The sequence below is a fragment of the Vidua chalybeata genome, chromosome 11 (genome assembly GCF_026979565.1).
Source record: "Vidua chalybeata isolate OUT-0048 chromosome 11, bVidCha1 merged haplotype, whole genome shotgun sequence".
In the NCBI taxonomy this organism is placed as follows: Eukaryota; Metazoa; Chordata; class Aves; order Passeriformes; family Viduidae; genus Vidua; species Vidua chalybeata.
Window position 1 is genome coordinate 14866130 of NC_071540.1, and position 18174 is coordinate 14884303.

At 54.4% G+C, this 18174-nt stretch overlaps 2 protein-coding genes and 1 long non-coding RNA gene across 6 annotated transcripts; 1 reads left to right on the plus strand and 2 right to left on the minus strand.

The window, feature by feature from the left end:
- Window positions 1-1327: 1327 nt before the first annotated feature.
- Window positions 1328-8325, minus strand: HERPUD1 (homocysteine inducible ER protein with ubiquitin like domain 1). Its single transcript, XM_053953022.1, has 8 exons — window positions 8066-8325; window positions 6758-6835; window positions 6595-6669; window positions 5487-5608; window positions 4893-5015; window positions 3922-4269; window positions 2966-3071; window positions 1328-2363 (listed from the first exon to the last, which is right to left on the minus strand). The coding sequence occupies exons 1-8, from the start codon at window positions 8195-8197 to the stop codon at window positions 2196-2198; spliced, it is 1152 nt and encodes a 383-aa protein (XP_053808997.1). The 5' UTR covers window positions 8198-8325; the 3' UTR covers window positions 1328-2195.
- A 2422-nt stretch (window positions 8326-10747) lies between these two features.
- Window positions 10748-11560, minus strand: LOC128793444 (uncharacterized). Its single transcript, XR_008432809.1, has 2 exons — window positions 11472-11560; window positions 10748-11290 (listed from the first exon to the last, which is right to left on the minus strand). It is a non-coding gene; the product is annotated as an uncharacterized LOC128793444 (long non-coding RNA).
- PARD6A (par-6 family cell polarity regulator alpha) lies at window positions 11284-17358 on the plus strand. 4 transcript variants are annotated; one of them, XM_053952607.1, is made up of 4 exons: window positions 11284-12009; window positions 13259-13481; window positions 14197-14316; window positions 16279-17358. In XM_053952607.1, exons 1-4 carry the CDS (start codon window positions 11590-11592, stop codon window positions 17064-17066), a joined length of 1551 nt encoding a protein of 516 aa, XP_053808582.1. In that variant the 5' UTR covers window positions 11284-11589; the 3' UTR covers window positions 17067-17358. The 4 variants fall into 4 exon arrangements, with proteins under 4 accessions (XP_053808582.1, XP_053808583.1, XP_053808584.1 ...); XM_053952608.1 differs by having other exon boundaries at window positions 16282-17358; XM_053952609.1 differs by lacking the exon at window positions 14197-14316.
- The last annotated feature ends 816 nt before the right edge of the window (window positions 17359-18174 follow it).

Genomic DNA, 18174 nt, shown 5'->3' on the forward strand with positions numbered 1-18174 from the left:
GCCTCTGCTCCCCTCGACCCCAATGGCAGAGGTTATGCATTTCACAGAACCATTAAGGAAATCTCCTCTAAGGCCCAGGACTCTCACTGCATCTCTGCAGTGGCATTAGCTACACCTCATTAGTTTTTCAACTAGTTCTAAATCCATCTGGCCTGCTCCTGGTAACAGCAAAAGCTGCAAGACAACAGATGTTTTGCTGTCTCGTATAAATTTTCAGACTAGAGATTTCACAAGTAATCCAGCATTATGTGCTCATTGTCTTAACCATACCAAACCAGTTTATTTCTGGCTACCAGGAACTGCTCTCTCCTGCTAAAACTGTGCACAGGCACAGCTCTGTTAATTAGGCACTTTGCCAAGATACCTGAGTGATGGCTTGCTACACCCTGAGGGAGAAAAACCCACAATCCACAAAGCACCCTTGATGTGGAGCACGCCCAGTGCAGCAGCTCAGGTGTGAGCTGCAGCTGTGTCTAGGGTTGGGGAATGGCTGTCATCCACCCTGTGCCTACCACAGGGACAGGGACACAGACTGTGAGGATGCAAAAGCCTGGGGATGCCTCTTTTTGGGGGAGTGCAATTCCCAGAGCAGCACCACAGCATTATCAAGGCAAGAAAGAGTGGGCACCTCCTCCAGGAACATCCTCAAAGGCTTATGTAGGATATATCTGGGGCAACAAAACTGACCTCCTCTCAAATGACTTCATTTTAAATACTTAGAAATTATTTTACCACTGTCCTACCCATCCTCCAAGTTTCCAGCAAACTGAAGATATGGCAGAAAAACAAGCCTGGAAAATTTTTTGTTCAAATCAAAACCAGCACCAGGATTAAGTGGCTACCACAGCTAACACCAACAAACCATGTTCAACATTAGTCTGATCTGACATGGCAAGGTCAAGCATTACCTGCCCTGCCAAAGCTCCTCAAATTGCCCTGCCAAGTGCAGGCAGCAGAGGAAAAGAGTGACAAGTTCCAGGAGTGGCAGCTGTTCCTAGAGAGCCCATTCCAAGCCAAGTTAAACCCCAAGCCAAGACTGTGTAGCAACTCCACCACGAGTCTCAGGCAGGGTTCAAGCAGCCCAGCTTTCCACATACCTACAGAATTACCCATTTCAAGATGTCCATTGCCTTTCTGTTACCAGCTTTCCATAAGCAAACAAACTCCCAACTATTCAAGGCACTTTACCTGCTGAAGAACACAGCTGGGCAAGGAACTGAGTTAAGCACCTTTTCCCCTCATATCCCAACTCCCTCATCATGACTTTTCAATAAAAAATAGGTAAGAACACACCCTGTGCTTTAGAGGATATATACAAATATGGATATAAATGCCTGCAAATTTTATTTCAATAACAGCCCTTAATCATATCAGAAATTAAAGGGAACACAATGAAACAATACAAGAGGAGTTGCAATGGAGTGAGAATGCAAAGTTGAATACAGGAATTAGACTGCTTGAACTTTGCATCCAAAACAGTGAAGAAGTTTACATTTTGCATAAGTTTTTGCTAAATATATTTATACATGAACATACTTACTCCTCCCCCATGATCTGGCAGCAGGGCAGAGGAGGAGGAAGAGCAGGAGAAATTAAATCTTGAATTTAAACTATCTGAATTCGGCAACATGAAATTTAGTCTGCAACTCCACTGAGGTAATTGCTTATCCACATCACCATCTCACAGTCCTCCACTTTGTCCAACAAGGAGATTGCACAATACATTCTTCATAGGGAAATATTTACAAAGAAAATCTAAAATACTGAAGCAATTTCACAATAGATCTTTCCTAAAAATCTGCTAATGCATATCTAGCAATTTTTGTTTGATATCCTACACTCAGTGTAATTAGAATAGCATTTGAAACATTCCAACAGGAATCACATTGCACAGAAGAAGCAATTTGCTTCCCTAACATTTTTGCACACCCACTCAGAGCCTGTGCCTTTAGTGCACAAGTCCACAATGCCAAGCCTCTACATAGGTACCTAATAAATGCTATGGAACAAAGTTCTTTGGAACGAGGACAAGCATCTCAGTCTCTGGGTTGTAATGATGTAAGGCTTCTTGCAGCTTTATTTGCATGGTCAGTGAAAGCCAGAGGAAGTGCCATCCCTGTCCACACCTAGCCTGGAGTTGGTATCTGGTTCTCTCAGGTGTCCACTGCAGTTTCAACAAGCAGATTGGTGACAAATCAGTTACGGGTCAGTCCAGGCCCTTCTGGAAGGAGGGAGGCAAAGAAAGTCTTGAAAAAAACCCACACCGTGCTCACAAGTGAAGGGCTGGCCTGCTGCAGTTCTTGGAAAGCCTGTCCCTCATCAGGAGGTGCCTCAGACTCATTTGTTCTGCCTCCATTTTCCCCCTGTCAAAATAAAGGATATTTGGTAAAGAACTTCAGAAACACATTAGAAAAAATCCGGCATCAAACTGTGTTTTTGTTGCCAAAATGTCACCGTTTGAATAGAAGATTTTTCAAGTAGCCCCAGATACAAAGTCAAAAGCCCAAGCCACACATGGACACTACTGGTTAACTCACACTGGTGTCCAGAAACACTGTCTGGACAGCCATCAAGCACCAGATCAGGTGAATTACATATTTACAGCTATTAATTAGCTTTCATTGACATCAGAACTGTCAGCTTGAACTGAAAGACTCAAACTGCTCATAGACACAAATCCTACAGAGGTGTAGTCTGAACCCTGCCCTCAGTTACAGCCTGTAACAGACCAATTCCCACTGCAACTTCCTAAAGGACAGAAGCAGCTAAAAGATAACCTTCACCCTGAAATATCTCGGTGAACTAAGGAATTTACTACACCAATGGAGGACCTCAGGTAGCAATTACTCTCCCATACTGTCTTACAGAAGCTTCAAGAAAATATTTTTTTTTCTACTACACAATTATTAAAGCAAAAGCAAAACTTCCCAGGGTTTCATGGTTTAAAAATATAGCAAGACAATACCTGAAAATTATTGTTTTGGTCCTGGTTTAGAGCAGCTTGAGGAGGAACATTGCCTGGGAAGGGCTGAACTGGTCTTCGTCTAAATGGGAACCGTCCAGCATGGTGCCTGGGGAAGGCAACAAATTCATTAATTAATGTTTCAACATTACTCATCCTGTTACACAACAGCTGCACATTTAACTGCTCAGAGCTGCTGGCAAACATGAACAGTAAAATTTAAGTCCTTTCAGTGGAACAATTAGCCTTCAGCTCTCCAAGTCTACATAGATGTTGGAAAAGCTGCTCCACTTTTAACTCCTAGGCCTACAATTCGGACACCTACATCACTTGTTTCACAGGTGATCAAAGAATTTAAGAGGACAGATCATTTTTCTCAGATAAGACATCCAAAGCATAGCAGCTGAGGGTCCATTGTCATCTGTGTTTTTATCCTAATTATATTCCCCCACACAGAGAGGTTCAAAGGCAGTTCAGGACACTCCACTCAGTTCAGCTTGTTCTGCTCTCCAGAGGGGCAACACAGCAGAAGAACTGCATTGATGCATGACTGAAACAGCAAGTGTGAGACCCTCTTCCCAGACTTCAACCACTAATTTCCCAACAAACTAATTTTCTACACTAAACCTAGAGGTTTGTCTGCTCTATGCTGCTGAGTTGCTGGAGCTTTACCACAGGGGCTACTTTGGTTTCAAGTAGTTTTCTGAAATAGAAAGACAGCCACACCAGAAACTGCAAAACCCCAGTGAGATCAGCCACATTCTTAATTTAATCCAGACAGGCTTAATTATCATTTTTCTAAATATTGAGTTATACCAGGATATAGAGGAGTGGTTTGCCCTTTCCAGGTGCAAGAGTCCTATGAAGCTCAACCACCAGGAGGCTGAGCTTCCTGAGCACAGAACTCAGTACTTCAGTGAAACCCTTCTGAACAGCAAATATTAGCACCATACACTTACAGATACATCAGAACAGTGCCACCCATGACGAGGAGGAGTCTGCTGATACTGGAGTAGAAATAGACCATGTTGACAAAAACATATAAGAGTGTTGCTGAGTAGAGCCAGTCCAACCAGTCTCGATTGCCACCCTCCTCATCTTCCTCCATGAGGGGCCCCCCTTGGGCATTCATCCTCAAGTTCTGGTCAGCCACTGCATTAACCTGAGCAGCAACATTCTGGTTTCCAGGCTGGTTTTGGGCAGGAAATGGGTCTGGGAGAGGAGCTGGACGTGTCACTGGTGCCACTGGTATCTCCTGAGGATGCCGTGCATGGGATGGGTCAGCAGATGCAGCAGTAGAAGCCAAGCTGGAACCAGAGAACAAAGTACAGAATGAGGCTTAGTCAAATCCTCTCACTTCACACAGGCCCTGTGTGTGAAAGTCTATCTTTAGCAATAGTCAGATCACATGCAAGTAGAAAGCATTAAGTTTAGAGGCTACAGAAGCATTATAAACAAGTTTTAGTTCTACCCATAACAATTGTATAGTGACTTCAACAAATCAAACCAGGCACCCTCCCCTTTATCAACAGTAATGTCAATACTTCACAAAAACAATTTAGAGCAATCTGCAGGTAGTCTAAAAGCCTTCTGCAAGTCTCAGCTTGACCTATCACTGATGTCCAGTCAATGCTGTATGCACTTTGAGCAGTCAAAAAAGAGAACAAAGGCTCATCAGCAGGATCAGATTTACTCCAGAGACACCTGCCCTGCCAAGGAAGAGTCAGACAGGCAATGGGCAAGATTCAGAACCACTGGCCTGAACAGCACCAGAGCAGCACAGTTAGGGGCACATTGCTACAACATTCAGCACAAGTTATGATGAAAAAGTCCCCAAGCACCATCAAAAGAGGAAGAATTGCCAGGAGCTCCCAAATTTCTTGTATTACAGTTTCTACTTCCTACTGGCAGCTTGGAATAGAACACTTACTATTGCATGTAATACTGTCTTGCATAAATCTGCTGGAACCAGGACATCTGAAGCATGCTGTAGGTTGTGTAAGCAGAGAAGCCAGGAGCCACACTCTGGAAGGGATGCTGAGTTGTTTCCAGCCTTGGTCAAAATTTGAACACATTCATTAGCAAACATTGGACTCACAGCAAAAGCAATTTATTACAGAACAATGTAAATAAGCTTCTGTGATTTTGTGCACCCAAATACGAAATTAATTCTTCCTTCTAGACACCTCTTTACCCACATGAACAAAGCAAAGACTTTTCTTCCTAATTAACAGTACAGTGCATTTTCCTTTAGATGTCACATCCTTGGAAGTGTTCAAGGCCAGGTTGGACAGAGCAACCTGATCTAGTGGAAGGTGTCCCTCACAGCAGAGGGTTGGACTAAATGGCCTTTAAAGATCCATTCCAATCCAAATTATTGTATGTATAAAGCTTTTATATAAAGCCTCATCATATGTGGCCCATGTTCTATGGACTTATGACAGTATATATGGCATAAGGAGCTGGCATCCAACACAAACATACCATCTTAAACATCTCAAAATGTGCATAAAATTGTATTTACCCATTACTGGCTTCTGCTGAAGAGTGGACACCTGAAGAGCTCCTTGACCTTCCACCATTTGAGGAAGACACATTGGATTCCTGCCTGGCTTCTGATGGTAACTTGGGCTGATCAGCTTTAACCTACAGACAGCAGGGCAGCCAGTGAGGTTCACTCAGGACAGCACACACACCTTATGCAAAAAGTCTGCACCCCACAAAGTATGCCCTTGTTTTAACACCTATTCCTGCACAGCACCTCAAACACCTCTATCAGTATTTTAAACCTCTTGGAACCAAATGACTGGGAGGCAAAAATGAGTTGATGCTACTCTTTCACAATAGCCACACTGTATTTGTTACTTCTTATGAACACATTCAGTGTCCATCTGGTTATAAAAATATAAAATACAAAAGACACTTTGGCTTTTTCCTATAGTAAATTTGTACTTGCACAAACTGCTGTACACAGTTCAAGAGCTGTCCTGTGGTGATGTATCTGACACCCAGCCAAAGGTGGCTCACATCTAGCAACCAGCAGGCATGGGTAGGGTTAGCTCACAGTGCCTCTAATGGGCAACAGGAACACACCTCTAGAAACATCTGCCCAGCCCCTTTAAAGAAAGAATGGGTTCTGGCCATTTGTACTTGAGAGCAGTCCATACTGAGCTCAAGCACAAAGGCTGAGCCTGTAGAGAGGAAGCCAAAGATGAGTCATTAATGGGAGCAGTTAAAGTGTCTGCAGTTCTCAGCCTTCTTCCTTCCCCAAACAGATCAGAACCACTTCCCTCCACAAGCTCAGTCTGTCCAAGCATGCCTGGGACATAGCAAGTCAATCTATTTAATAAAACTGAATCTACCAGAAAGCATTTCTCCCCTGAGCAGCACATCACAACTAGATCTTCTTAACAGATACCATGAGAATTTTTACTGATGAACTGTAGAGGCATTTTTTTTTTTTTACTCAGCTTAATCCAAATACATTCTCACACTCCCAAACAAATTATCACAAACTAATACTGCTGTTGCACTAATAGGGAAAACCTGCAGTAAAAGGGAACTTGAAAATGGTCATCCAACACTTCTTGTTTTCAGTTACAAACCCAAGATTCAGAGTTCAGTTTAATTACCTCTGATTTGGTTCCTTGCATATTTGCAGGAGTCTTGAAGTTGTATACCAAATGAAGAGCATGCAGCTCCCCATGCTGAAATATAAGGGAAGATCTGTTAAAAAAAAAAAAAATCCCTTCTCTGGATATATTTCAGCACATCATAAAAGATACTTTTTTATACCTTTGGCAACAATTCTCCCAGACAGTAGTGATCAAGCAGCAGCTTCCCAGAATAAATCAGCTTTTGGTCCTCTTCAGGCTTTGAAGAAAGAAAACAAGGAATAGGATTACTTGCTCTGCCAAGCATTAACCAACACAGCTCACAGTTGGTGGAGAAAGGCATGGAGCATCCCACATGTTAAGGTGCACATCTAAATTCAGCTAAACTCATGAGAAAACTGAATGCCCAAGTGGGATAATATCAAGATGCAAACCTGCATAAGAATCCAAAGTCCCCTGGGCAAAGAATTTGGCCATGTGCTATATCTTTTACTGTCCCAACAAAACCATTCGTATTTCTTAAAAACAGAAGTTTGGAGTTCCATCTAATCTGATCAGCACCAGAGGTCTTGTCAAGTAAATCTGTTACAGCCCATCCAATGGGACCCAGCAGCTGTCCCACAGCAGCTGGGGAAGCACATGGAGCCTGTTTCTGGCTAATCACCACATTCCCAGGGAAAGCATGGCAAAGGCATGGGAATCAGGCCTTCTCCCAAGCAACTAGTGACAGGACAAGGGGAAACAGCCTTAAGTCTGGAGGGCAGTCTCCAACTGGATGTTACGGAAAATTTCTTCACTGAAGGAGTGGCTAAGCATTGAAACGGGCTACCCTGGGAAATGGAGCCACTATCCCTGGAACTCTTCAAAAAACGAGTAGAGACATGGCATGTCACAGTGCGGCTGAGCAGGCACAGTGGCATTTGCCCGAAGGTTGAACTTGGAGGTCTTTCCCGAGTTTATTGACTCTGTGAAGGCCACAGAGCCTCCCGCGGGAGCGCAGCTGCTCCAGCAGCTCTCGCGTCCTGCGGCCCGGGGGGAAGGCACGCTTCTGCATTCCAGCCCCGCACGCCACACCGCACACAGCGGGAGCGGGAACGTGCCCTCACAGCCCCGGCAAGGGCCTCGGCCGCCCGCTGCCCGGCTGGGCGCGGTGCCCGGGCGCAGCTCCCCGGTGCCAGCGGGCTCTGACGTCCCCGCACACCTGCGGGACGCGCCGTGCCGGGAGGGCGGTTAATGATTAACCGCGGCCGGGCCACAAACGAGCCCCAAAATAGCCCAAGCGCGCCCCCAGCGCGGCTGACGCAACCGGGACGAGGACACCCCGGGGGGGGGGCAGGTACCGCTCCCACGGCACCCCGGGGGACAGGTACCGGTCCCGGAGCCACACGAGAGCCCCGCGGCAGCTGCCGCCGCGGCCCCCACCACCCACCCAGGCTGCGCGCAGGGAGCCGCCCGGCAGGGCTGCGGGAAGAGCGGACTGCGCACTCACCGGCGCGTCGGGCAGGAGCCGGCGCAGCTCGGTCTTGAGGCGGCGCACGGTCCAGGCAGGCTGGGCGCTGAGCCGGAGGTCGCGGTGCCGCTGCGCGGGGCTCCGGACCAGCAGCGACAGCGGCTCCTCCATGGTGGGCGCCAGGCGGGCGGTGACTGCAAAACCTCCCGGCGAGAGCTTTATAGGGGCCCGCCCCGCCGCAGGGCCGCGGTGGCTGCGGCTGATTGGCCTCGATGAGGGAAGAGGCGGGGCTGCCACGTGGGCCAATGGGACGGAGCCTCGCGTGCAGAGCCGTGAGGAAACAGAGGCGCTGATTGGGTGGTGCCGGGTGAGGGGCGGGGCTATGCTGTCACCACGGCGACCGCGCCCCGCCCCGCCCCGCCCCGCCCGGGCCCTGAGGGGCGGAGGCCATGGCCGGGCCGCTGCCGCTCTCCTCCGTCTTTCCCTCCCTACCGCCCTCCACCACAGCACCTCCGGCACCAACGCGATGCACCCCGTGCTTCGCCTTCCCTCCCCCCTCGCCCGCTGGAGCAGCACAGCTCTGTGGAGCCCTGCACGTGCTGCATCCACAGCCTGATCCAGGTGAAACATCCCCTTTTTCCCTATGGTTATTTTACCCGGTCTGTGTAGCTACCTCAGCCGGTTTGCTGAGGGCTTTGTGGGTACAGGACAAACCGTATTTCTGGGCGGAACCAAAAGAAGTGTGCAGATATGCTGGGGAAAGTTAATAATTCATGACATCTTTACAAACAAACAAACAACAAAAAAAACCCACAAAAAAAAACCGAAAAAACCAAAAAAAAAAAAAAAATGTGGACCAGCAGCTTCTGAGTGCTCCTCCTCTCGCCCATCATCCTGTGAGATGCGATCCAGCACGTTCAAAGCCCGTGGTAATGATCCTGGTGCACCAGGAGGGGGTTTTCGCGTCCTGCAAAACAAAACTGCAGGAACGTGAGACGTCGGATTTATCTCTCGGCACCAGGCATTTACTCTGCGTGTTTCAGGAGCTGCTCAGTATTCCTTGGCAGCCAGACCTGTTGCCCAAAGGCACGGATGAGTCTGCAGCCAGGACTAGATTTTGCAACCAGGAAAGCCATTCTGCCGCGGGGATGCATCACCCCGCGGCTGCCCGGGGCAGAGCCGAGCCCAAGGGACCGACAAAACAAAATCGCGAAGAAGTGAGCTGAGCCTGGGTCTGGCCGGGTGAACCCTCCGCAGCTGCCAGGGTACGCCCTTGTGAGGGTGGAGAATTCCACCGGAGCCCATTCCTCTCTCGCATCCACATCCCACAGCGAGCGCTGGGGCTGCACTCCTGCCTGCTCTGTCCTTGCTGTCCCTGGGAGGGCTCAATGCCCAGGTGGGCTTTGCCTCCCCGACTTCTGCTCTGTGTCCCACCAACCCAAGGAGATGCTGCCAGAGCTATTTGCTGCTCTTGCTCCATCAGCACAGATCGTGATCCCCATCCCTCAGCTCCTCCTGACAGTGGGGGAAGACAAACACAGTGTCCAGGGCCACCCTTGCCATTGCCAAAGTCAAGGTGACTTTGCTGCTCGCTTGGTTGCAGCCTTTGTTCAGAGCACCAAGCGAGTTCCCATGGGTGGCAAGGACAGGGTAAGGCTGCAGGTGTTGGAGTGACCAGGATCTTGGACTCTGTGTTTTATCTGGGACTCCCCGTGCTGTTGCTCGCCCATGGACCAGCTGCACAGCTGTAGCCACAGCGCTGATCCTGCCTCGAGCTGATCCTGCCTCGCGCTTCTCCTTCATCACAGAGAAGAGGGGCAGAACTCAACTGAGCTGCTTTCTGCTCATTCCTTGTCTGAGCCATTGCTGGGAAAAATGCCTGCTCACTGGACAAACTTACCTGAATCCAGCACTGCCCTGGAGCAGGAGCAGGAGCTGGAGGAACAACCTCCTGAGGTACATGAGTGCTAAACCTCAGCAGCCCCCCTCCATGTCTGGAGCCAGACCCTCACTGCTCTCACCCACAGCAGCCAAGAACTGGTGGATCTGGAGTCAGTGGACACATCTGAACATCGGGTAGCACATGCTCCAGCTCCAGAGGCTGATTCAGAGTTCCTGGGTCTGAGGCAGAACAAACACTTGCCCTGATACTGTCTGCTTAGTTTAGCTCACTCTGTGGCAGCAGATAAGGGGACACAGCACATCACCCCACTGTCCTACTCAACAATTAACTCAAATTTACCAAAACTGGAGATGAAGGGCTGCAAGCTGCTTTTGTCACCTGCGTAAATATTAACCACAGTGTAAATCAGGATTATCTCTCTGAACTCAACACAATTACTCTGTTTAAAAAAAAAAAAAAAAACAAAACTGGGGGGGGGGGGGGCTGAGTGGGGTGTTGCTGATGAGTTTACAGCTCTGTTTGTGGTCAGGCTGGTTTTCATGGCATGGCAATCTCTTGGCATATCAGGAACAGCCGGAGGAGAATTTGCCAGCATATGAGGAGATGCCCCACGGTCTCACAGCCTGGCATGCTCCTTTGCTCACCCAGGCACAGTGACACAAGGGACGAGCCTGCCAGGAGCCACAGAGCAGCTAACACAAGCCTGGTGCTGTAGGGATGCCAGGGTGTGATGCAATTTTGTCCTGACCAAAAGTTGCTCCCTGGGCCAGGATAAGGCAAGGATCAAAGGGCAGCAGAATCCAGACAAGCCAAGCTGATTCTCTGGGCTTGGTTCGAAATGTTTATTCTGTCAGAAGCACTGTGCTCGTTGGGTGTTTGGTTTTAAAAACTGTTTCATGCTGCTGCCGTCGTGGCCCCTTTGGCTCCAAAATTCCTCCGAGTCCGTGATCAAGAGTTTGGTTTTGTTCAGGCGCTGGGGCTGGTGACCCTGGTGCTGGAAGGAGGGAGCTCACAGTGTGCTCTGGCATTGCTGGCAGAGCTGCACTGCAGCGGGGTCTGCAGGAAAGGGGTTCTCTGTCTGTCCCTGAGAGTTTCTGTGCCCAAGCAGAGCCAGTTCTGCCAGAGACACATCCCACGGGCATCACCTGTGGGCACAGCCTGGCAGCACTGAGATGTGCTCTGGCTGCCCGTCCTGGCAGCCTGGTGCTGGGACAGGCACGGCGAGGCTTTGCCGCACTCCCGGTGAACTTGTTCCGTTTCCCTCCACTCGCTCAGCTGTTCCACTGCTCAGTAAAGCAAATCATCCCCAAAACGATGAACCTTCCCTGGCCCACACTGCTCTGGGGCGGCATGAAACTTCCCTGCCAGACAAGGGAGAAAAGCCAGAACGAACCAGGAGGTGGGGAATGAGGGACACAGCTGGAAAACATCCCCTGCTACCAGGGTTGCCTCTGCCAAAGGCCACCAAACCGGTGACATGGGAAGCCCCGTCCCAGCACGGGGAAACGCTGGGATATTCCCGGGCAGGGCCGAGGCTTTCACCGGTGCCACTCGCGGGGATTCCGTGCGGATGCTGGCCGCGTGCCGGAGCTCGGTGTCCCCAGAGAGGGGCCGCTGTTGGGTTTAATGTGTCGCTAATGAGGTTCCTGACAGCGATGGGATGCCCGAGGTTACCGGCGCGGTGCCCGGTGCCGTCCCGGCGCGGCGTCAGCCCGACGGGGAGCGGAGCCGTGCTCGGGTGGACGGGGCCGACGTGGAGGGGACTGGGATGGAGACGGGCTTGGGGACGGAGATGGGGACAGGGATGAGGATGGGGGTCCTGCCGCCCTCCCGTCCCCACCCCCGTTTCCACGGCGACGTTGTCAGCAGCCGTCCGGCCACGCCCCGCGCCCCGCCTGGGCCAATGGCGCGGCGGCGCCCGGCCTGCCCGCCGGTGACGTCATGGCCGGTGAAAATCCCCCGTGGCCGCGGGAGCGGCGGTGGCGGCGCGGCCCCGCGGCCCGGCCCGGCCCGCACCATGGCCAAGCACCACCGCACGCCGGCGCGCTCCGCCGAGCCCGTCATCGAGGTCAAGAGCAAGGTAAGCGCCCGCCGGGGACGGGGCCGGTGATGCCGATGCCGATGCCCGTGCCGGTTCCGCCGGGTCACGACCGAGCGCGTCGCCCCCGCGTCGGGCAGCACACGTGGGGTGGCACCGCGCACCAGGGAGCGGCGCGGGAGCCAGGCCGTGCGGGCTCTCCGCTCCCTGCGCTGCGGCGGCTCTGCCCGGAGCCTCCCCGAGCGCAGCCCGGCCCGGCGGCCGCGGCGTCCCGGCACCGTGGGCTCTGCCGGGCCGCGGGCTCGCTCGGCGCGGCCGTGGGAACGCCGCGGCGGAGCGCTCGCCAGATGCGCAGGGCGCCGGTGCGCCGTTCCGGCAGCCCCGGTGTGCGGGGTGGCCCCGCCGGTGCGGGTGTACGGGGTGTGCGGTCACCCCGGGGATACACCTCACCCAGATGTACGCTCACCGAGATGTGCGCGCTCGCCAAGGCATGCTAATCCCCGGCTATGCCATCGCCCAGATGTGCGCCCCCAGCAAGGGACGAGCCCCTGTCGCGCCTCCAGATGTGCACACCTGCATGACTGTGCGCTCGCCCAGTTGTGGTCTCCCGCAGACGTATCTGCTCATCCAGATATGTGCTCACCTGGCACACCCTTGCCCAGATGTATGCGGTCACCCAGATATGCACCGTTGTCCACCTGTGCCCATCCACCCACCCCTGTGCTCATCCAGATGCGTGCACTCCCTTTCTGCACCCTTATCCAGCTGTGCACTCGCCCAGCTGCGCCACTGCCTGCTCGGGACCCCCGGCAGGGTGCAGAGTGTCCTCCCTCCCAGGACGTGGTGGCCACCGCCTGCCCCGACAGCTGGGGTGTGACCCCCGCGGGCAGCGCGATCCTCGCAGCGCTCCTCAGCCTGTTCTTAATTGGCTTCCCGTTCGTTCGTCGTGACGGAAGGAGGCATTAATTAGCGCTGTTGCTCACCAGGTGCTACGGCAGCGCCCGTGTCGCAGGGAAGGGCCTCCCGGCAGCACGGAGTCTGCTACGGCTGGTGGTACGGCCAGAGGGTCCTTCCTCTGCCGCGGGGCCATCTTTCTGCCCCATCACTTCAGTGTTTGGGCAGAAAAACGGCTTCTCTCCTTTTACTTTGTTTTTGGGACGGGCTCCTCCCGACTGGCTCTGCCTGCCCTGTGGCAGCTTTGTGTGATGCCCTGCCTGCATCAGTCCTGCCGACCGGGGCCAGCCCTGCCCAGAGTCACCCTCTTCATCCTCTTCCTCCTCCTCCTCTGCAGTTCGACGCTGAATTTCGCCGCTTTGCCATGAAGCGCTCCGGCGCCGGCAGCTTCCAGGACTTCTACCAGCTGCTGCAGACAGTGCACCAGATCCCGCGGGTGGACGTGCTCCTGGGCTACACAGACATCCATGGCGACCTCCTGCCCATCAACAACGACGACAACTACCACAAAGCCCTGTCCTCTGCCAATCCCCTCCTCAGGGTCATCATCCAGAAGAAGGGTAAGCGGGGCACTGGATGTGTCCTCCTACCAAGAGAGATGAGCCACAACCCGCAGCACTGCTGGTTCCACCTTTGGACTGTGCCAGTGGGCAGGCTGCTCACATACCCTCCATACCAGGGGCATGGCTGGTCACATACCCTCCAGCCACTGCTTTGGTGGATGGATGTGGAAATGGTGGCACTGGGAGGCTGCCAGAACCCTGCCAGGGCTGTGGCAACCACACAGGCTCACCCTGGCAGCCGAGGGCACCTGCCTCAGCCCAGCCCCATGCAACCTGGTGAGCAAAGGCAGATCCTTGCAATTCACCCCTTTGAAGTCGTGTTTTCCAGCCAAGCTTGCGTGGGCTCCCAGATAACACCCGTGTTCCTCCTGTGAGCGCTGCGCCAGCAGCCCCATCCAGCTTCCTGCCCTGAGGAGGCAACAGCCATCATTTTGGCAGAGCTCTCAGGGTGCCAGGTGCTGCTGGATTTTTGGTGTTGGGAAGAAGCTTGGTGCCTCCCTGGCAGACCAGGGGCTTGCCCTTACCTGAATGGCATATTCCCAGGGAACCACTTCTTTGCACAGGTACAACTGATAGCATCCTGATAGCAGGGTCCTGGTGAGGTTGAAAGCCTCCAAGTGACAAACACTCCGAGTATTTCTCCTGTTTGCAGGGAAAACAAGCCCATCCCCTTCCACTCAGTTTAGTAGCACCGAGTTTTTCTCTTTCACAGCACCATCAGTCAGCAGTTCACAGAGCCAGAGCCTGACCCAGAGCCACAGGGTCAGCACAGCATCCAGTGCGAGTCTGTGTTTCCAGCTCATGTTAGCGGTACGGAGTCTCTGGGCGAGAGGTGATGCTGGTGGCCAGCCCTGGCTGCTGTGTCAGTTTTCCTGGGCTTTTACATCAGGGTGGTGTGGGATGCTCTGGACATGTGTTTCCCCTGTGGCCACGTGGTGTGGGAGCTGGCAGCAGTGATCCAGGCTGCTGGAGCTTGTGGTGCGCTCAGGGGCTGTTGCTGCCAGCACCAAACCATCCCCTGTTCCTGGCCCAATGCTTGGACCCAGGCTGTCACATGGAGAGCCAGTGCAGGGGTGGGTGTGCCACGGCTGCAGTAGGACCATCACTCCTGCTCCCAAGAGCCACCCTGTGGGCTGCTGGAAAAGCCTGTGAGGGCCCACAGCTGACTGTGCCAAGACAGCACAGTGTGGAGAAGGAGAAGGCAGAGCCTGGCTCCAGGGGCAGCATGGTAAGGAAGGCAAGCAAGCAGCACCAGGGAGCCCCAGCACCCAGCTGTGCCCGCAGGAGAGGGGCCACGGGGTTGGCAGCACCACAGGGAGGTGAGCAGAGAGGCCAGGAGCAAGTCCTGGGTGAATCACAGCTAATTTAAAATGGATCCAGGTCATCCCGAGGCTGGGCTGTCGTTGAACCGGTCTGGGTCGCTGAGGAATGTGGCTGCAGAGCCTCTCACACCACCGGGTGCAGGGAGCTGTGCACACACACAGGTGTGCTCCTGTCAGTGGGCTCCACAGCAGCCAGTCCTGCCACAGCAGGGCAAAAAGCAAAGGCTGCAGCTGGGCTCCCCTCTGTGCCATCACCCCGTTGGGTGAAGCCATCCCCGCAGGGCAGCCTGGCTGGAACAATGCCACTGACCCTCCTTGGCTGGGCCAAGGCTCACGGGAAAGGCAGGGGAAAGTGTGGGACATTGCCAGGGCCACCATGGGGCTCATCCTTGGCGTGCTGGACCTGCCTGGCCCAGCCACTCTGCGCCCCTTGGAGAGGAGCTGTGTGCTGAAATAGCTGTGGGAAAGCCTCCGCCACCCTTCCCTGAGCTAAAAATATGCCAAGGCTGTGTGTGCAGGGAGATATTTATAAACCAGGAGCCCTGGCAGGCTGGCTTGGCTAGGGAGAAATCCCATGTCCCCTGGGCTTGGGGACATCCTTAGCAGCCCTGCAGCTGGAGCAGGGTCCAGATGCTGGTGGGGGACACTGTGTGGAATGTGCTGACGATGGAACATCCAGATCTGGTCTCCCCCATGGAAAGAGTTGGGGAGAAACCAGAGAGGAACCAGGGGCTACTCCCCAGCACCTGGTGGATGAGGCCAAGAGTGATGGGTTGGAGTTGGGCCCCACAGAGCAGCCCCAGGCCACGGTCCAGAAGGAGGGAGTCAAACCCTGTTTGAAGGTGCCTGATGGTGCAATAAGAGACATGGGCACAAATCACAGTCTGGGATATTCAGGGGCCCTGAGGATGCTGCAGCCCTGGGATGAATTTCCAGGAGATGGGGAGTCTCTGTCCTTGGGAATGCCGGAGTTCTGTAGGACATAGTGGTGGCTATCACCAACCCATGCCAGAGATAGCCCTGCTCTGGTGGGGCAGAGGACTCTGGTGCTGTCTCCTGGGGTTGGACTCGCCCTAAGGGAGTTGGTTGCCACCACAGCACACTTACGTGCGGGGATCCTCTCTCCCCAGACCCAAACTGGGGCATGGCTGCAGCTCCCAGGCCATCAGGGCTGGCAGCTCTAGTGTTAAACTGCAGAGTTTGGCTTAAAGTGTGATTAAGGCTGAATCACTGCCTCGATCCCACTAATCCTGGCCTGTGTGCCTGTGTACGCTGGGTAATCCCAGGAGATGGGCCCCAGCGGAGACAGGCTGCAGGGAAAGCCAGGCTGATGATCTGGGGAGGAAAAGCCGGTGAGACCTGTGAGCAGGGCCCTCCTGCTGAGTGCTGCCCCAGCACCTGGGGCCAAGGGCACGTGCTCACATCCCCGGCAGCTGCAGTGCCTGACCGGTGTCCTCCCTCGCTCCCTACAGCAGAGTCTGATGCCAGCGTCTTCGCCTCCAACTCCTTGCAGCGGAAGAAGAAAGGGCTGCTGCGCCCAGCACACTACCGGGCCAAGCCTCACCTCCTCATCGGGATGCCCCAGGACTTCCGCCAGATCTCCTCCATCATTGACGTGGACATCCTGCCCGAGACGCACCGGCGCGTGCGGCTCCACAAGCACGGCTCCGACAAACCGCTGGGCTTCTACATCCGCGACGGCGTCAGCGTGCGCGTGGCCCCGCAGGGCGTCGAGAAGGTGCCCGGCATCTTCATCTCCCGCCTGGTGAAGGGCGGCTTGGCTGAGAGCACGGGGCTGCTGGCGGTGAGCGACGAGATCCTGGAGGTGAACGGCATCGATGTGGCTGGCAAGTCCCTGGACCAAGTGACGGACATGATGGTGGCCAACAGCCACAACCTCATCATCACTGTCAAGCCGGCCAACCAGCGCAACAACGTCATCCGCAGCAGCAAGGCCTCGGGCAGCTCCGGCATGTCCACGGACAGCACCCCCAGCCAGCAGACCCCCAGCCCGGCCTCGCAGTACCTGAGCAACTACAGCACGGCCGAGAGCGACGAGGAGGGCGACCTGGTCATCGAGAGTGACAGCGCGTCCCACTACATCCCCGGGGGCTGCCCCAACGGGGGCCCCGCGGACGGACCCCTCCAGCGGAGCCTGTCCCCGCACAGCTCGCGGGGCTCCCTGCAGTCCCTCGGCAGCCACGACGGCAGCCCTGGCCGGGGCAGCGGACGGGAGGATGGCACCCTCCTCACCCTATAGCTGCAGGGGCCTGTGCCACTCGGTGGCCGGCCGGGTTTCTGCTGATCTGGGCTGGATGTGGACACCAGGGTGATGATGTGGCCAGCGGGCAGGGGTGGAGAGGGGCTGCCCTCTGCCCTCTCCCACCCCCTGTGACCCCGGGAGTCCAACTCTGGGATCCACTCAAGCCAGGCACTGCCCTTCTGAGCGCCCTTGCCTCCTCTTCCAAGCAAGCGGGGGTTTTTAATTGTTTTATTGAAATATGCATCATTAATATATTGCAATGGACAGTAAAACTTTTTCTAGAAAGCAGCATGCTTGTCCCTGGTTCATGTCACTGCAGGGAGGAGGGGGACAGCGGGTGGGTACCCCAGCCCTGTACACGGAAGGCAGTGCCTGGGGGCTGTGGCCTTGACCTTAGCACACCTTGTGACTTTGCTGCTGTGCTGGGTGACTCCACTGAGACGCATTGTGCCTGTTCCAGGACTATGTCCAGGCTGTTTTGGGCAGCTGCCTGGGCTGATGCAGTCAGCCTTGCTTGGTCCCCCCACTCCCACCATATCCCCGCTGCAGGGCCCTCAGTAATGCAGGGGACACCTGGTCTGGCAGCAGCACCTTGGCTGTCACTCAGCCCTGCAAACGCTGCTGGGGATAGTGCAGCCCCATCCTCCTTCTTCAGCCCCAAGCTCAGGGCAGGGGGGGTCCACACCTGCCCCTGCTGCTCTGCTGGGGCTCCCAGCACCCTCAGTCCCTCTCCCAAAAGTGCCAAGCTGATGGTGGCACTCACTGCTGCCAAGGGCTTGTGGTGGGACTGGCAAGGAGGAAGACCTGCAGCTCTCAGAAAAGCCAGCACCAACTCTCCGTTCAGAGCCTCAGGCCAGGGCAGGCTGGGAGTGCAGCAAGGGCTGAGGACACTCATGGCACACAGCCAGGGCCCAGACAGACCAGAGAGCAGATCTGGCAGCAGGGCTGGTTAGCCCAGGCTTGTTTTGGGCAGGGAGGTGCCCAGGGGCTGTGCCCATGGGCCCCAGTCACTCTCATCCAGCCGGCTCAGCCTGGCTGTGGGGTTTGCCCTGAGGTGGCCCCAGGGGCACATGGGGTGATTTTCCAGTTGGCATCTCACCTCCTC